At 57.2% G+C, this 14,278-nt stretch overlaps 2 protein-coding genes across 5 annotated transcripts; both read left to right on the top strand.

Moving 5' to 3' along the window:
* The first annotated feature begins 85 nt into the window (after positions 1-85).
* GALNT6 (polypeptide N-acetylgalactosaminyltransferase 6) lies at positions 86-11,164 on the top strand. Of its 4 annotated transcripts, XM_071729398.1 has the most exons (12): positions 105-188; positions 446-1,087; positions 3,633-4,215; positions 4,973-5,145; positions 6,062-6,211; positions 6,286-6,520; positions 7,832-7,949; positions 8,058-8,258; positions 8,751-8,882; positions 9,645-9,746; positions 9,861-10,013; positions 10,140-11,164. In XM_071729398.1, exons 3-12 carry the CDS (start codon positions 3,728-3,730, stop codon positions 10,251-10,253), a joined length of 1,866 nt encoding a protein of 621 aa, XP_071585499.1. In that variant the 5' UTR covers positions 105-188; positions 446-1,087; positions 3,633-3,727; the 3' UTR covers positions 10,254-11,164. The 4 variants fall into 4 exon arrangements, with proteins under 4 accessions (XP_071585498.1, XP_071585501.1, XP_071585499.1 ...); XM_071729397.1 differs by having other exon boundaries at positions 86-1,087; XM_071729400.1 differs by lacking the exon at positions 446-1,087 and having other exon boundaries at positions 91-188.
* A 934-nt stretch (positions 11,165-12,098) lies between these two features.
* CELA1 (chymotrypsin like elastase 1) lies at positions 12,099-14,030 on the top strand. The gene is made up of 8 exons (XM_071729405.1): positions 12,099-12,206; positions 12,293-12,375; positions 12,463-12,563; positions 12,817-12,942; positions 13,029-13,165; positions 13,414-13,559; positions 13,644-13,793; positions 13,892-14,030. The coding sequence occupies exons 1-8, from the start codon at positions 12,164-12,166 to the stop codon at positions 13,907-13,909; spliced, it is 804 nt and encodes a 267-aa protein (XP_071585506.1). The 5' UTR covers positions 12,099-12,163; the 3' UTR covers positions 13,910-14,030.
* Positions 14,031-14,278: the final 248 nt, after the last annotated feature.

The raw sequence follows: 14,278 nt of genomic DNA, 5'->3' as shown, positions 1-14,278 counted from the left end.
GCGACCAACTTTGGGGTAGGGGATTTCCCCTTCAGTGTTTGTGCCGACAGCGAAACCGCTGCAGGGCGGCGGGGCAGGAAACAAAGCGGCAGCGAGTTCCAGGCAGCCGCTGCACACAAACACACTTGAAACTGAGCTGCGAAGAGCAGAGCAGACGATTACGAAGGCCCAGGGTGGCCTCACGGCCGGTGAGTGGTGGCTCCTCTCCGCGCCGCGCTGGGGGAGGCGGGTGCCTTTTCTGTGACTCAGTTTCCCCCCCGCCTTTCTCCAGCGACTCCTGAGCACTTTCACGTGGAGGCTGCCGGGTGTTGCTGGGTCTGCCGAGCCCCGCAGCCCTGCCCGCCTTATTCCCGCCCGGTGAGGCAGCTGAGAGTCCAGCTGACAGCCCAGAGACCCAGACTGATCCTGACTCTGCTCCGGCTCAAATCTCCCAAAACCTCCGCAGGGCACAGGAGCCACCTTGCTGCACGCCGGAGATCCCGGACTCGGGGCGTCAGTGCAGGGCAGCGAGATGATGCGGTCGGGCTGTCGGCGGGGAGGTCCGGGCTGGTAACGGGTGTCCCAAAGGGACGGGAATCATTATCCAGTTTCCCAGGGGACAGTCTACTTCCAGCCACCGGTGCATTCACCCAAAACACCAGAAGTGCTGACGCCATCCTGGGAGGGAAAACGGGCGGTGAATGAACTCCCAGCCGCAGGGACCCGCTACCCCCCCGCCGGGAAGCTCAGGAGCCTTCTCAGCACCCGCGGAATAATTACTGAAGAAAAAGAATCCCAGCAAAGGGGGCGTGTGCCGCGGCAAGAAGGGCGATGGAACCGCGCCGAACCCGCTCCCGGGCACTGTTCCCTAGAGACCCGGTGGCTTCACTGCCGGATCCCCCACGGCTCCGTGCTCCCCGCAGGCCCCGGCCCCGGCCGCCATCGCCCCGGGTGGGCGCTAGGACCCTGGAGGCCCCGCCCCGCGCACCTGTACCCGGGGCCGCAGGTGGCAGCGGCGGCCACACCCCTCGCGCGACAACCCCGCCCCTTGAGGGCCCCAACCCCACCCCGCCGGGAGGCACCTGCGGCCCGCGCTGCCCTGGAGCGGGTGAGGGGGGAGCATGGGGGGAGGGGGGGGTCAGGTCCTGGTGCTCCGGTCCCTCTGGTCCCGGTCCGGCTGCAGAGCTGGAGCACCGGGCGTGCCCGTGAGCGCTGGGGCGGAGAGCGGTCCAGAACTCCCCAGAAAGGGGTGACCGGTACGCAGCTCCCCCGCCCCTGCGGGGGTCCGAGGGTTTCACGGACCGAGTCCGCCGGGGAAAGGGGAGCCGAGGGGTCGCAGTGCCGATCCCCTTTCCCGGGGAGGTGCGGGTGGTAGGGTACCGGTGCGGAGCCTCTCCCCGAGGGAGGGAGACCCAGAGGGTGGCGGGCCGGAGTCCCGCCGCGGAGGAAAGGTGTCGGATCCCGAGACTGAGCCGTCCGGAGCAGCCCATCGGTTCTCCAGGGCTGCGGGGCTCCATGCTCGGGGGTGGCCAGGATCCAGCCCGGATCTGATCCGCCTTGCCCCCACGGGATCCCCCAGCTCCCCCACCCCGAGTAGCAGAGCTGCTGCCCAGCCCGTCTCAAGGGGTCCCGGCCCCCAAGCACCTGGGAGCGTGTCCGGACCCCGAGGGCTCATCCTAGCCGGGGCAAGGCCAGCGGCTGGACGGGGGAGCCCCCAGGGACCCTCACCCTCACCCTGAGCAGCACCCACCTTCTCACCCCCACCCCCCTTCTTTCACCCGGCCAGTGCCGCTATGCTGGGGCACCAGGAGCAGAACGTCATTAACAGCACCCACCAGTTTGGGGTGAAGAACCCGGCTTTTCCCCCTCCCGTCCAGCAGCGGGGTGTGGGCATGTAGGATCACTCCCTGCTGTCGGCTTCCTGCAATCCCGACCGCTCCCGACGTCGCCAATGTGGCCACCAGCTCGCTGCCACGTGGACTGCGCGACCGCATCTGTCGCAGCCGCCCTGTTTGCTCACGGCGCCGAGACGGCCTTGATTTGCTTTTATTTTCTCCTTTTCGGGGCAGCTTCACCTCTCCCGTGATTCCTCCCTCTCACACCACCAAATTCCCACCAACCCCCCTTTTTTCTCTTCCAAAGCTGAGGGGCTCCAGCGGCTGAATCGGGTGTTGGTTTTCCTGGGAGCCGGGAGAGCCCCATCCCAGGGGGGGATTTTGGGGAAGGGCAGGGCAGCATTGACCTCGCGTGTTTTTATGGCTGTTGTTGGAGAGCACCGGGACGTCACGCCACAGCTTATTGTAAAACCCACCCAGCAGCTTCGCGGGGCAGCTTGGTGCTTTCATTTTGCTATTTATTTTGGGGGGGCAGGGGTTGGGTAGGGGGTTAGGGACCGGAGCCTTCTCGGGAGCTGCAGCCGCCCTGTTAGGTACTAACCCTGGTGCCTCTCTGGGGCTTATTAACGCGCTAACGAGCGCTCTTCATTAACGTATTTACAGCATCGCGGCAGGAGGGAGACTCTCAGAGAGATGCGGAGATAGTGGAAATGAGGTTTTCCTCCCCAAAACGTTTTGCCCTTTGCTGCTCGCCTCCTTGCAGAGCAGTGTCTTGTGCTGTGCAACGAAAGCGTCGGGATGGGGAACAGGCGGGGTGGGAGCGTGTTTGCTCAGAGACGAGTAGAAACTCGGGTGAATTTAATTTTTTGCTTAATTCTGCGTTCCTCCCCCTCCTCTGTGGGCTGGGGCATCGTGGTCTCGCTTCGACTGGCGGACGGACGCCCTTGGCAGTGGACCGTGGTCCGGCCGCCGGCTTTGATCCCCTCGCTGCAAGAGGTGACCCCGGGGAGCGCCTGGTCCCTCCTCCTTCGCCGGCCGAAGCTTCCTCGCCCTTGAAGTTGCTGGCAGGTGCCAGCTTGGCTCCGGGGCCGCACCGTTGCTGAGACAATAAAAAGCAGAAGAAAAGCGAAATAAAGGCGGGAGGACCCCGAGGAGGAGGAGGAGGAGATGCCGGTGAATGGCTCCCGCCGAGCTTGTCCATGCTCCGGCGGCAGCGGCTCACAAAGAGCAGCAGCGGGAGGTTCACGGGCGGTGGGAAAGCTCGGGCGGTCGCGGAGCTTTCGCTGGGTGCCGGCGGGGGTTTTGCAGTAGGGGCTGAGCTCCGGGGCAGCGAGACTGCTACTCCAGTTCAGTCGAACCGAAGCGCTGCGGAGTCTTGCTCTTTCCCTTCCCCGTGAGGCTGCAGGCAAGGAAGAACACCCGGGGACCGGCTCTTTCTCAGCGGCCAAAAGTTTTTTGGCCGATTCCGCGGCTCGATTTCAGCTCGGTTGTGCCGCTGGCGGGCTGCGGGGGCGATGCTGCTGCAGCTGCCTCGCTCGCAGCAGAAAGTGCTGGGGAGGTCCCTGCTCGTGGTGTCCGGATCGAGCACATCTCGCTGCATCGTTCCAACCTCACTTTTTCTTGATGCTTCCAGTTTTCCGGGCTGGGGGGGAAAAGGGGGAGGATAGGGGGAGAAGAGGATTGATGGTGTCTCACTGGCTCTGTATTACGAATTAACTTGGTATTAATATCTAATTAATTTTCTGTGAATCTCGAGGGATGTGCCCCAAGTGTATCCAGTGAGTGAGTTAACCTGTGGGTGTTTCTTCTCCTGCCCAGGTTAGTGGATCACCATGAAGCAACCCGAGACCCCAGGTGCCTGAAACACCCACTCCCACAGGGAGGACCCTCTGGAAAACCCCAGGGAAAAAAAAATGAGGCTCTTGCGGAGACGCTACAGCCCCTTGAAGGTGGCTTTAGCAGGCGCTGTCTTCGTCCTCTTCATCTTCATCCTGCAGAAGGACATGGGGAGCAAGGACCCAAGGGAGGAGCCATGGTTGAAAAACATAGTCCAGGGGAAGGACCAAGTCCTCGACCTGATGCTGGGGGCAGTCAACAACATCCGAGACTCAATGCCAAAGCTGCAGATCCGACCTCCGGTTCAGCAGGAGGAACCTCTGCCCGACGCTCGCTCCTGCCTGCCCGGCGTCTACACGGCAGCCGAGCTTCAGCCACTGATGGAGAGACCCCCCCAAGACCCTGCCAGCCCTGGAGCCGACGGTAAAGCCTTCAAGAAGGATCAATGGACGCCCGAAGAGATGAAGGAGAAGGAGCGAGGTTACGAGAAGCATTGCTTCAACGCCTTTGCCAGCGACCGCATCTCCCTGCAGCGAGCGCTGGGACCCGACAGCCGCCCACCCGAGTAAGAGCCTGGGGTCCAATTGCTGTGGGGGGAGGGAGAGTGAGGGGGGCAAGTTTAAGGGGAAACAGAAGCATAGAGGGATGCCACTGAGTGTTGGTAGGGGAGGGAGCTGAGGGAAGGCTGAAAATATACATATATTTATTATAACTTTTGTCCTCTTAGGGTTGGGTTTTACTGGCAATGGTCAAAGGCAGTGATGGCTCATGGTGGGTGGCTCCAGCATCTCCCTCTCCTTTCCTTCCCCTCCTGCTTTTATTCCAGCCAGCCCTAGCAATCATACTTTTTCTTTCCTCAGCCAAGTGGAACAGCCTCAGACCCTGCTGAGGTGGGGGCAAAGGAAACCACATGAACTTTAGAGACTTCCTCGCCATCCCCCAGGATTAAAGCCCCCTGCCTGCTCGTGGGGGAGGGCTGGGGAAGGCTTTGGGGGGATTTGTGGTGAAAAAATCTTGGTTGGGAGTTAGAAACGCATCCCTGGCCTGGAAAGGGGCCTCCCCCGTGCTGGCAGGTGATTATCCGTGCTTAGCAGGTGTAGCGATGACAATGGGGGTGACACCGGGGCCGGGCGGGCCACAGGAATGTGATTCACTGGGCCGGCGGCGGGGGGGGAAGAAGTAGAAAGCAATTCGAAGCGGCGATGAGCCGAGAGCTGCTGTCCTGCTGCGAGGTTTGGGGGCGACGAGGGGGACTTTGTTCCTCTACTGCCCCTGCCCCCCCATCCCTGCCTTGCTTAGGGCGCTGCTTTTCTCTCTCGGAGGTGCATCGACCAGAAATTCAAGCGGTGCCCCCCCCTGCCCACCACCAGCGTCGTCATCGTCTTCCATAACGAAGCTTGGTCGACGCTGCTGCGGACGGTGTGGAGCGTCCTGCACAGCTCCCCGGCCCTGCTGCTGAAGGAGATCATCCTTGTGGACGATGCCAGCACAGATGGTGGGTTGGGAGGAGGGGCTGCGCGGGCAGGGGGGGTCTGCGGGGAGCCCCCAGTTCATTCCCCGGAGCAGTGGTTCTGAGCCTCTGGCAGGAGAAGCGGCTCCGGCACCCGGAGCAGCCCGGGATCTCCCCACAGCTCTTCCCAGTGTCTCGCCTCAGGCCGGGAGCATCCTCGGAGATTTTCCCTTCTCCGGCGCTGCTGTCACCGCAGCCCTGGGGAAAAGCCGAGCGCTCCTTCCGCAGGGCGCCTGAGGCTGTTGCCCTCATCAGCTCCGCCCAGAGCCAAGGAGCGCTGGGTTCAGCCTTGGGGCGCTAGAGAGGAGCGGACTTTGCCCCAGCCCCGCAGAGAAACGCTGCCTTCCCTCGCCAGGAGCAGAAGCCTCGGGGCGGTGCGAGGGCTCTGTCGCTGGGCGCTCGGCTCCTGCTGTGATGGGGACACGGAGCGGCTGCTCCCTTCCCAGGATGGATCTCCAGACACCCCAGCTCTCGCTTGGCCTTTTCCAGCACTTGCTTTGGCTGTACATACCAAGGCAGGAGAGAAGTGACAATTTCCCAGGGTGACACCTTGTCCACTGTCCCTTTCCTTGGTGACAGCTCGTCGATTCGGTCCTGGGGACACTTTAGCCTCAGGGCCTGAGATTTTCTCTCTGAGATGTTTGTCTGCTCCCTCTTTGGGGAATTGGCAGGGCCAGGTAGTTGGCTTCTTTGCCATCTCCACTTTCTTTAGCCACAAGCTCTTGGAGGTTTGGGGTTGGGAGGCTCCGTGTGTCTGTGGATCCCACCCCAGGGGCAGGGTCTGGGCAGCAGCTCCTGGAGGGGCAGGGATGGAGTGGGGGCCATAGGGTGGGCTGGGGGGTATGCAGGCACCGGCCTCTCCTCACTCCAGCAGAGCTGGTTGCTCTCTGCTTTCCCCCAGAGTACCTGAAGGACAATCTGGATCACTACGTGGAGCAGCTCCAGATCGTGCGAGTCGTGAGGCAGGAGGAGCGGAAAGGGCTGATCACAGCACGGCTGCTGGGGGCCAGCGTGGCCAGCGGGGAGGTCCTGACCTTCCTTGATGCCCACTGTGAGTACTTGCCCCTTTCCTGGCTTCCCTGGTGGGGTTCTCCATTTAATGGCCAACCCTTTCCTGTCTCCCAGGCGAGTGTTTCCACGGCTGGCTGGAGCCCCTCTTATCCCGCATCGCCGAAGAGCCCACGGCTGTTGTGAGCCCTGACATCGCCACCATCGATCTCAATACCTTTGAATTCTCCAAGCCTGTCCAGAATGGCAAACAGCACAGCAGGGGCAACTTTGACTGGAGCCTGACTTTTGGTTGGGAGACCATCCCACTCTGGCAGAAGCAACAGAGGAAGGATGAGACCTTCCCCATCAAGTATGGCATCACAAATCAGAATTTTTATCCATTTGGGAGCTGGTGTGATGATAGGAGAGGCTGGATGAGCACTGGGAATGTTTGGGTTTGGACCAAAAGACTGCAAAGAGAACCACTGAGCATGCTTAGGGTGGGATGGCCAGGGGTGGCAAAGAGCTGGGTACTCTGTGCCAGGAAACTGCCCCTTCCTCCAGTTGTTTTTGCTCCTTTTCCCAAAAAATTGGTGTATTCCTTGATGGTTTTGGTTCCTCCAGACAGGTGATGCCATTCATTCCCAGCAGAGCTTCCCCCATGGGATTTCAGGTATCTCAAGTGGGTCGTGTCTGGGGGAAACTTCAGGCATGGTCAGAGGCAAAGGGGTGGCAGAGGAGTAACCTCCCCTGGACTTTGGAGGGCATGAACCTTTTGCAAAAACACCTTTGAATTGGCTCTAGCCATCTCTGCTCCTGCAAAGTATTTTACTAAGGGTTAATTCAGTGTTTTGTATCTTCTTGCTCTTGAATACCTGGCTGCCTGGGCACAGGGTGGGCACCTGTGCTGGCACATCATCAAGATGTCACTTGTGGGAGTCCGACTGTGCCTAAAACCCTATTTTCACCCCTTATTTTGCATGCAGAGAAACCCTGAACGTTTTTTTCCCCCTGCACCTCTCTGTTGGTGCCCCACAGTAAGCTGGCTGCTCCCACTGGGAGATACCAGACACCCTTCCTATCCTGTCTGCATCCCATCCCCTGGCTGGCTTTGTGCAGAGGTCACCCAGGAGACATCCCTGGCCCAGTAAAGGTCCCTTTTTAACACAAGCTGGCAGCTTGGGTCCCATTGCCATCTCATCTCTGCTTGGCAGGAATGCAGCAGGTCAGGCCAGACGATCCTTTTTTTTTTTTTTTTTTTTTTTTTTTCCTGAATAAAAACAAGCTTCTGTCTCAGCCTCTAGTAAAGATCAGATGGGAAAGATTAGAGATTCCGGAGGAGTGACGGGGTGTTGTCTGCTGACCCCGCCCCCCTGCAGCTTCTTTTCTTGACAGGTTTTCAGTAACAATATCCCCTGTTAGCTCTGAGTCGAACACCAGCAGTGAGGCCCCTCGGTGTCACGCTGCCACCACCACCTCCATCCTCTCCTGGCAGCCTGGTCCAGCTACTCTGTCAAGGCCACCACATCTGGGGAACAGCTGGATGGGGCAGGGGTGTTGGGGGAACACGGCTACAAAGTGCTCACACCCACCATGTGGGCCCTGATGTCCCCAAAGCTCAGGTTTTTGCTTTTTGGTTTTCATTTTAACCCTATTTTGCCCCCCTTCTCCTCCCCTGTAGGTCCCCGACCTTTGCCGGTGGCCTCTTTGCCATCTCGAGGTCCTACTTTGAGCACATTGGCTCGTACGACGATCAGATGGAGATCTGGGGGGGTGAGAACGTAGAAATGTCCTTCAGGGTAAGGATGGGTTAGTGCCATCTTCAAAGAGCATCTTCAGGGATGCTCAGTATTGGGGGACATGGGGGGGAATTGGACCTCCATGTCTCAGGTGTTGCCTCCTCGTAGGTCTGGCAGTGTGGGGGTCAAGTTGAGATCATCCCGTGCTCCGTTGTGGGTCATGTCTTCCGCTCTAAGAGCCCCCACACCTTCCCCAAGGGCACCCAGGTCATCTCCAGGAACCAGGTCCGCCTGGCTGAGGTCTGGATGGATGACTACAAGGAGATCTTCTACCGGAGGAACCAGCAAGCTGCTCAGATAGCTAGAGAGGTACCAGTCACACTGATGGGCTTCTGGTTCTCCTGGGGGTGCTGATCCTGCTGGGGAACTCAGGTGTGAGCAGGAGGAGGAGGTGGGCTCAGCCTGGAGCTGGGAAAGCAAATGCAGGTGGAAAGAAGTAGGCAAAACTTTTTTTTTTTTTTTTATAATTTATTTATTTTTTATTTGGCCATAATGTTTTCTAGCTGAAAAGCATCAATCTTTACAAAATTTTAATTCATTTTCCCACCACCAAAACGTTTTGCTGTGATGCCAAAATGTCACAACCCTCCAGGAGTGCCAGAGCCTGAGGGTCCCTGCTGGGGACTGGGGGTGTCTTGCAAGACCCCATCACCAGTCTTCATCCTAGGCATGGCACGATGGGTGATTGACAAAGCTGAGAAAATCCATCAGCTCTGAGCCCTGGCTTGGGAGGGTGTTTTTTGTCTTTTCCTTGCTGTCTTTGGAGGTCAGTTTAATTTTCTCACGTGACTTCGTTGATAGAAGACGTATGGTGACATTACAGAGCGACGCAAGCTGAGGGAGCAGCTCCACTGCAAGAACTTCACTTGGTACCTCCAGACCATCTACCCGGAGATGTTTGTCCCTGACCTGACTCCAACTTTTTACGGAGCTGTAAGTACAGGGGTGCCTGGAGCATCCTTCTGGGCTTAGCCCTTGGCTAGAAATAGCCACGCCAATGAGGTCCCCAGGTGGCTGGGCCTGGGGGGGTGCATTTACACCAGCCTGAACACGTGTGCTGGAGGGGTTTGGTGCAGCTGCATCTGTCACCACGTCTGTCACCGGCTGGCAGGGCTGACGTGGGCTCTGGCTGACAGTGAAAGAGCTGGAATCTGGCAGAGCTGGTTTGGGGCGGGTTGTAGGGTGGGGGACCCGTGAGGATGTAGCACTGGGTTAAATTGGGTGAAACAAAGCCTCAGCCAGCACCAGGCCAGCATTGGCAGGCACAGGGTGGGCCTCATCTGGGGTCTGGGGTCTTACGGGCAGGATGCTGGCTCTGTCCACCCTGATGGAGTGGCCACAAAAGTTCCTTTTCTCCAAGGGGGTGTTGGGCTCTGGGTCCATCCCTCCTCTGCCAGGGTGATGTGAAAACAGCTGCAGGATGGGGTGAGGGCTGGGTGTTGGGCCCCCTCCAGATTTTAATTCATTTTGTTTCCTGAAGCCTCATTCTGGGCGGCTCTCACCTCTGACTCAGTGGGACACAGGTGTTGGTGAGGGAGTTCCTCATGCCCTAGGAGGGACAAGGAACCTGTACATAGCACCCGGTACTGGGACGGTGTTTGCACAGTGATAATTAACTGTCCTTCAAAGCCCAAAGCCAAGGCAGGTCTGTACCCTGGGACCTCACCCCCCTGCCCCTTTGTCCTGCCCCTGCAGATAAAAAACGAGGGCACCAAGAGCTGCCTGGACGTCGGGGAAAACAACCAGGGTGGGAAACCACTCATCATGTACCCCTGCCATGGCATGGGGGGTAACCAGGTGGGCACCCCTCAACCCCCCTGTTTCCCCTCCTGCGGATCCCTTTCTTGTCCCCTAGAGGTGACTTTCTCGAGGTGCAGCCGCATAATGTCCCCTCTCTGGTCTCACCCCCAGTATTTTGAGTACACAAGCCAGCAGGAGCTGCGGCACAACATTGGGAAGGAGCTCTGCCTGCGGGCGGGTTCAGGCTCAGCCGAGCTTGGGGACTGCCAGTACCGGGGCAAACCCGGGCGGGTGCCAGCCAGTGAGGAGTGGGACCTGGCACAGGTGAGGAGCTACAGCTCCATCCTGGGAATCACCCAAGGGATGGTGGCATCTGCCCTTCCCTTTGGTCACATTCTTTCTTCATCCCACTGGCATCACTGAGCTGATGCCATCTTTATCTTCTGGCAGGATCGGCTGATTAAAAACCTGGCCTCAGGGATGTGCTTGACTGCACGAGGGAAGCACCCAGCACTGGTTCCCTGCAACCTGGCAGACCCCCACCAGCTCTGGTCCTTCATCTAGATGGGAAGAAGAGGAGTGGTCCGAGCCTCCAGCCACCCCTGGTTGAGCTCAGGAAACCGGAATCCAAAAAACTTCCTTTTTTTTTTTTTTTTTCTTATTTAGGAACTGAAAGCCTTAAATATGCTGCATTTCACAGTTGCCTTGAAGTCAGTCCTGTGCCTTTGGAGGGGGGAAGCCCACAGAGATGAGCTCAGCCAGCAGAGCTGAAGACCCATCAGTCACTGGGTTGCCTGAGGATGCTCTTTGGTACCCAGCTGCTGCTCAGCATCTCCCCCCAGCCTCCAACCAGAGACTCTTCAGTTCATGTCAGGAAGTTTAACACAAGCCCCTGCTGCCCTGCTTGGGAAAGCTGGATGGGAAACTCCTTTAAGCACAGAGGATGGTGGCCTCTGAGGATGCCTCATCCCCTGGGAGGGTGGAGCATGGTTTGCTGTGGCCCTGTGTGGGTCAGAGAATCCCCTGCAGCGCTGCTGGGGTCCAGCCCTCCAACACAGGGCAGCACTGGGGTGGGAGAACTCGGGCTGTCTGCCTTGGCCATCAGGCTTGATTTGGGAGGGAAGTTAGATGATTTATTTTTATGTTGTTTTGATTTTTTTGTTTTTTCTTTTTTTAATTATTTGTGATGATGATTCCTTGGTGTGATTCTGCTCATGCTGAGCTGGAGTAAGGTTCTTGCAGAACTTCACAGCTCAAATGTACTGTGATGTCCTTCCAGGGAGGCTCTTGCCAGAGCCCAGGTGTGAGATCTCTTCTCTCTCCTGGTTTTCTTCCAGTCCAACTACTGTAGCTGCTACTTTCATTACCATTTCATTTATAGTGAGGGGAAAAACCCTACTGGAAGTGATGTGGGGTTTAGGAGAACCTGTCTTTGGATACATGACCTAAAATAAAGAGATGATTTATTTTATGAACATCCTGTCTCTGACTTCCTCTGGGCTCCCACCCCTCCTCTATTTGAATTTCCCTGCCTCTTGCCCTGGAAATTCCCTTTTGCAGCCCAAAACCAGACCTAAAGCCACATTTTCAATGAGGTGTCAAATTTGAGGTGGTTCAAGTTCGGGTTGGGGCGACCCTGTGGTGGAGTGGAGGTTTTGCTGCTGTCCTTCACTGTGTTCTTTCTGCACTGATAAAACACAAGTGATTAGTTGGAGATAATTTGACTCAGAAAATCTCGTGTTTTTCTTGGAGATAAGAGCAGAAATGCAGCAGGTGGTTTTTGGGTTTTTTTTTTGTTTGTTTGTTTTCCAGCAACTGCTCCATAAGTGGAGTGGTAACCTGGTTGCTGCAGGTCTGTCCCCACCCCACAAAACAGCCTCAATTTCTTATCAGAAGAGGGAAAAATAAAACCCTTTTGGCCACAGATCAGATTTTTATTACAATCCATGTTGGTGTTTCATTTAACCTCAGAATGCCCCATGTGGGTCCTGTCCTGTCCATACTTGGGAGCCACCCAAGGCTGGGTGTTTTTGGAGGGAGTGAAGGTCTTGCTCTGCCATTGATTCAGTTTCCCCATCCCAAGGCTGAATCAGCAACTGTTTATGTGTTGGACAAGGCTCTTGGACACATCCCAGGGATAAATGTGATGCAAGAGCTATGGCTGGGGCATCCTCAGGGCTTGAGACCAGCGGAAACTCATGACAAGGTTGCCCAAGATGTGCAGAAGAGGAAGGTTCAAGAGGACCTGGAATCATTCCCTGGGGCTTTGGGCTGAGCATCCAAAACTGAAAGAGATGTAGGTGCACCTGGGGGTTTTAGACCTGACCTTCAGGCCCATGTGTGTTTTGGAAGAGGAACCAAGGCTACTCAGCATGGCCGTGGCACCTGCTTTTCTTCCCATTCCTCCTTCTCCATCCCCTTTAAAGCCACCAGCAGTGCAGCCCCTGCTGCAGACAACGTTGCCGTGGTCCAGGATGGTGCTGCAGCTCCTGCTCCTCGCCGCCCTTGCCCTCTGCGGTGCGTCCTCCGTGGGCAGCCTTCAGCCTTCCTACCTGGTGACAACCCCCAGGTTGTGACTTGCTCCCCCCCATCCCTTCCTACAGGGCACTGCTCCAAGCAGGATCTCGATGGGATGCAACGGGTGGTCGGTGGGACTGAGGCACGCTCCCACGCCTGGCCCTATCAGGTGGGTCCTTCCTGCAGTCAGCTGATGAATCCTGTGGGGTTCCCTTGGACCGTGAGACCCCCCTGACTGACATTCCCCTCTCCCCAGATCTCCCTCCAGTACTCCTCGAGTGGTGGTTGGTATCACACCTGCGGAGGGACCCTCATTCAGAGGAACTGGGTGATGACAGCAGCCCACTGCGTGGATCGGTGAGCAGGCACAGGGATCCCACCTTCCTCTTGTAGAAAAGCCATTTTCCACCAAAAACATTGCCCAAGGAGAAATTTTGGCTCCCCCAGCTCAGAGAGCAACAGCCCTTGAAGGTCTTTGCTGTTCCTCCATTAAGGCCTCACTGGACCATCTCTGGGAGCAGCCTCTTGCTCTGATCCTTTACAGACTGGCCCACAGTTAAAATAATAATAATCAGTGACCTGATCTTGTCTTTTTTCACCTTTGTGGCAGTCAAATGAACTTTCGTGTCGTGGCTGGCGAACACAACCTCAATGCCAATGACGGCAGCGAGCAGATCTTTGGTGTGAGCAAGATCATCATCCATCCCAACTGGAACAGCAACAACCCTGCTGCGGGGTAAGGCACGTGGGGAGAGGTGTTTGGGGGGGAATGCAACCCTCTGGGAATGGGGCATCCTTGAAATATCTCCCTCCTCTTGCCAGCTATGACATTGCCCTGCTCCGCCTGTCTGGCAATGCCAACCTGAACAGCTCTGTGAAGCTGGCAGCACTGCCCCGGGAGGGAACCATCCTGCCCAACAACTACGCCTGCTACATCTCAGGCTGGGGTCTGACCCGCAGTGAGTGCCCTGAATCACTGGGAAACAGGAAGAGGGGGAGCTGGGTGATATTTTTAAGGCCTTGGAGATTCCAGGGGGCACCAGACAGGGCTTTGCTCTGGATATGGAGATGCCCAAAGTTGGTTTGGTTTGGGGGGACACTCAAGCAGCTTCCAGCTGTGCTTGGGTAGGGATCTTGCTGTGTTTCTGGCCATGGGTCTCACAGGGCTTTGCCTGCATGGCATTAACTGGTGCTTGGTTATGTGCAGCCAACGGGCAGCTCTCCAGCACCCTGCTGCAGGCCTACCTGCCCGTGGTGGACTACCAGATCTGTTCCAGCCCTTCCTACTGGGGCTCCACCGTCAAGAACACCATGATCTGTGCTGGCGGTGATGGCGTACGCTCCGGCTGCCAGGTTTGGCCACAGCATCCTGCTTTCCCCAGCATCCCCCTGACATCTCCATTCCTCCCATCTCACCTGGGTTCCTCGGTCCCACAGGGTGATTCGGGTGGTCCCCTCCACTGCGCAGTGAACGGGCAGTACCAGGTCCATGGTGTCACCAGCTTCGTGTCCAGTCAGGGCTGCAATGTCAGGAACAAACCCACCGTCTTCACTCGTGTCTCTGCCTACATCTCCTGGATAAACAAAGTAAGGAAACAGTGGGGCTGGGACCTGGTGCTACCATTGCTCCAGTGCACCAGCTTTGTTCCTGCTCAGCTCAACCCTGGCCTTTATTCTCCTTCCAGGTGATTGCCCAGAACTGAGCAGTGGCAGAAGTGTCCAGTCCCTGGCTTGGGCAGTAGACATCATCTTCTCTCTCATTTTAAGTCACAGAGGTTCAAAACCCAGAGCTGGGGTCAATAAACTCTGTTCTTCTCTCTAGCACTGGTGGATGCTTTTTCTCTGCAGCCCCACAACCCTGTTCTCTCCAATCCTCAACATCCTTTTCCCTTAACATCTTCAAGAAAGCCCCTACAGCTGTGTGTCCCTACTCCTCCTTGTGCCCTGGGAAAAAGACACAGGAAAAGGAACCAGCTCCAGGCTTCTGGGGCAGTAAGAAAGTCCTGGGGATAACGAGAACTACGAAAATGCTGCAGATCCCTTCCTGGGCAGCAATGAAGTTCCTTGGGGGT

This window comes from Heliangelus exortis, chromosome 31 (assembly GCF_036169615.1).
Source record: "Heliangelus exortis chromosome 31, bHelExo1.hap1, whole genome shotgun sequence".
Lineage (NCBI taxonomy): Eukaryota > Metazoa > Chordata > Aves > Apodiformes > Trochilidae > Heliangelus > Heliangelus exortis.
Note: the sequence above shows the minus strand (reverse complement) of the source record. Positions and strands in the feature narration are given on the sequence as shown.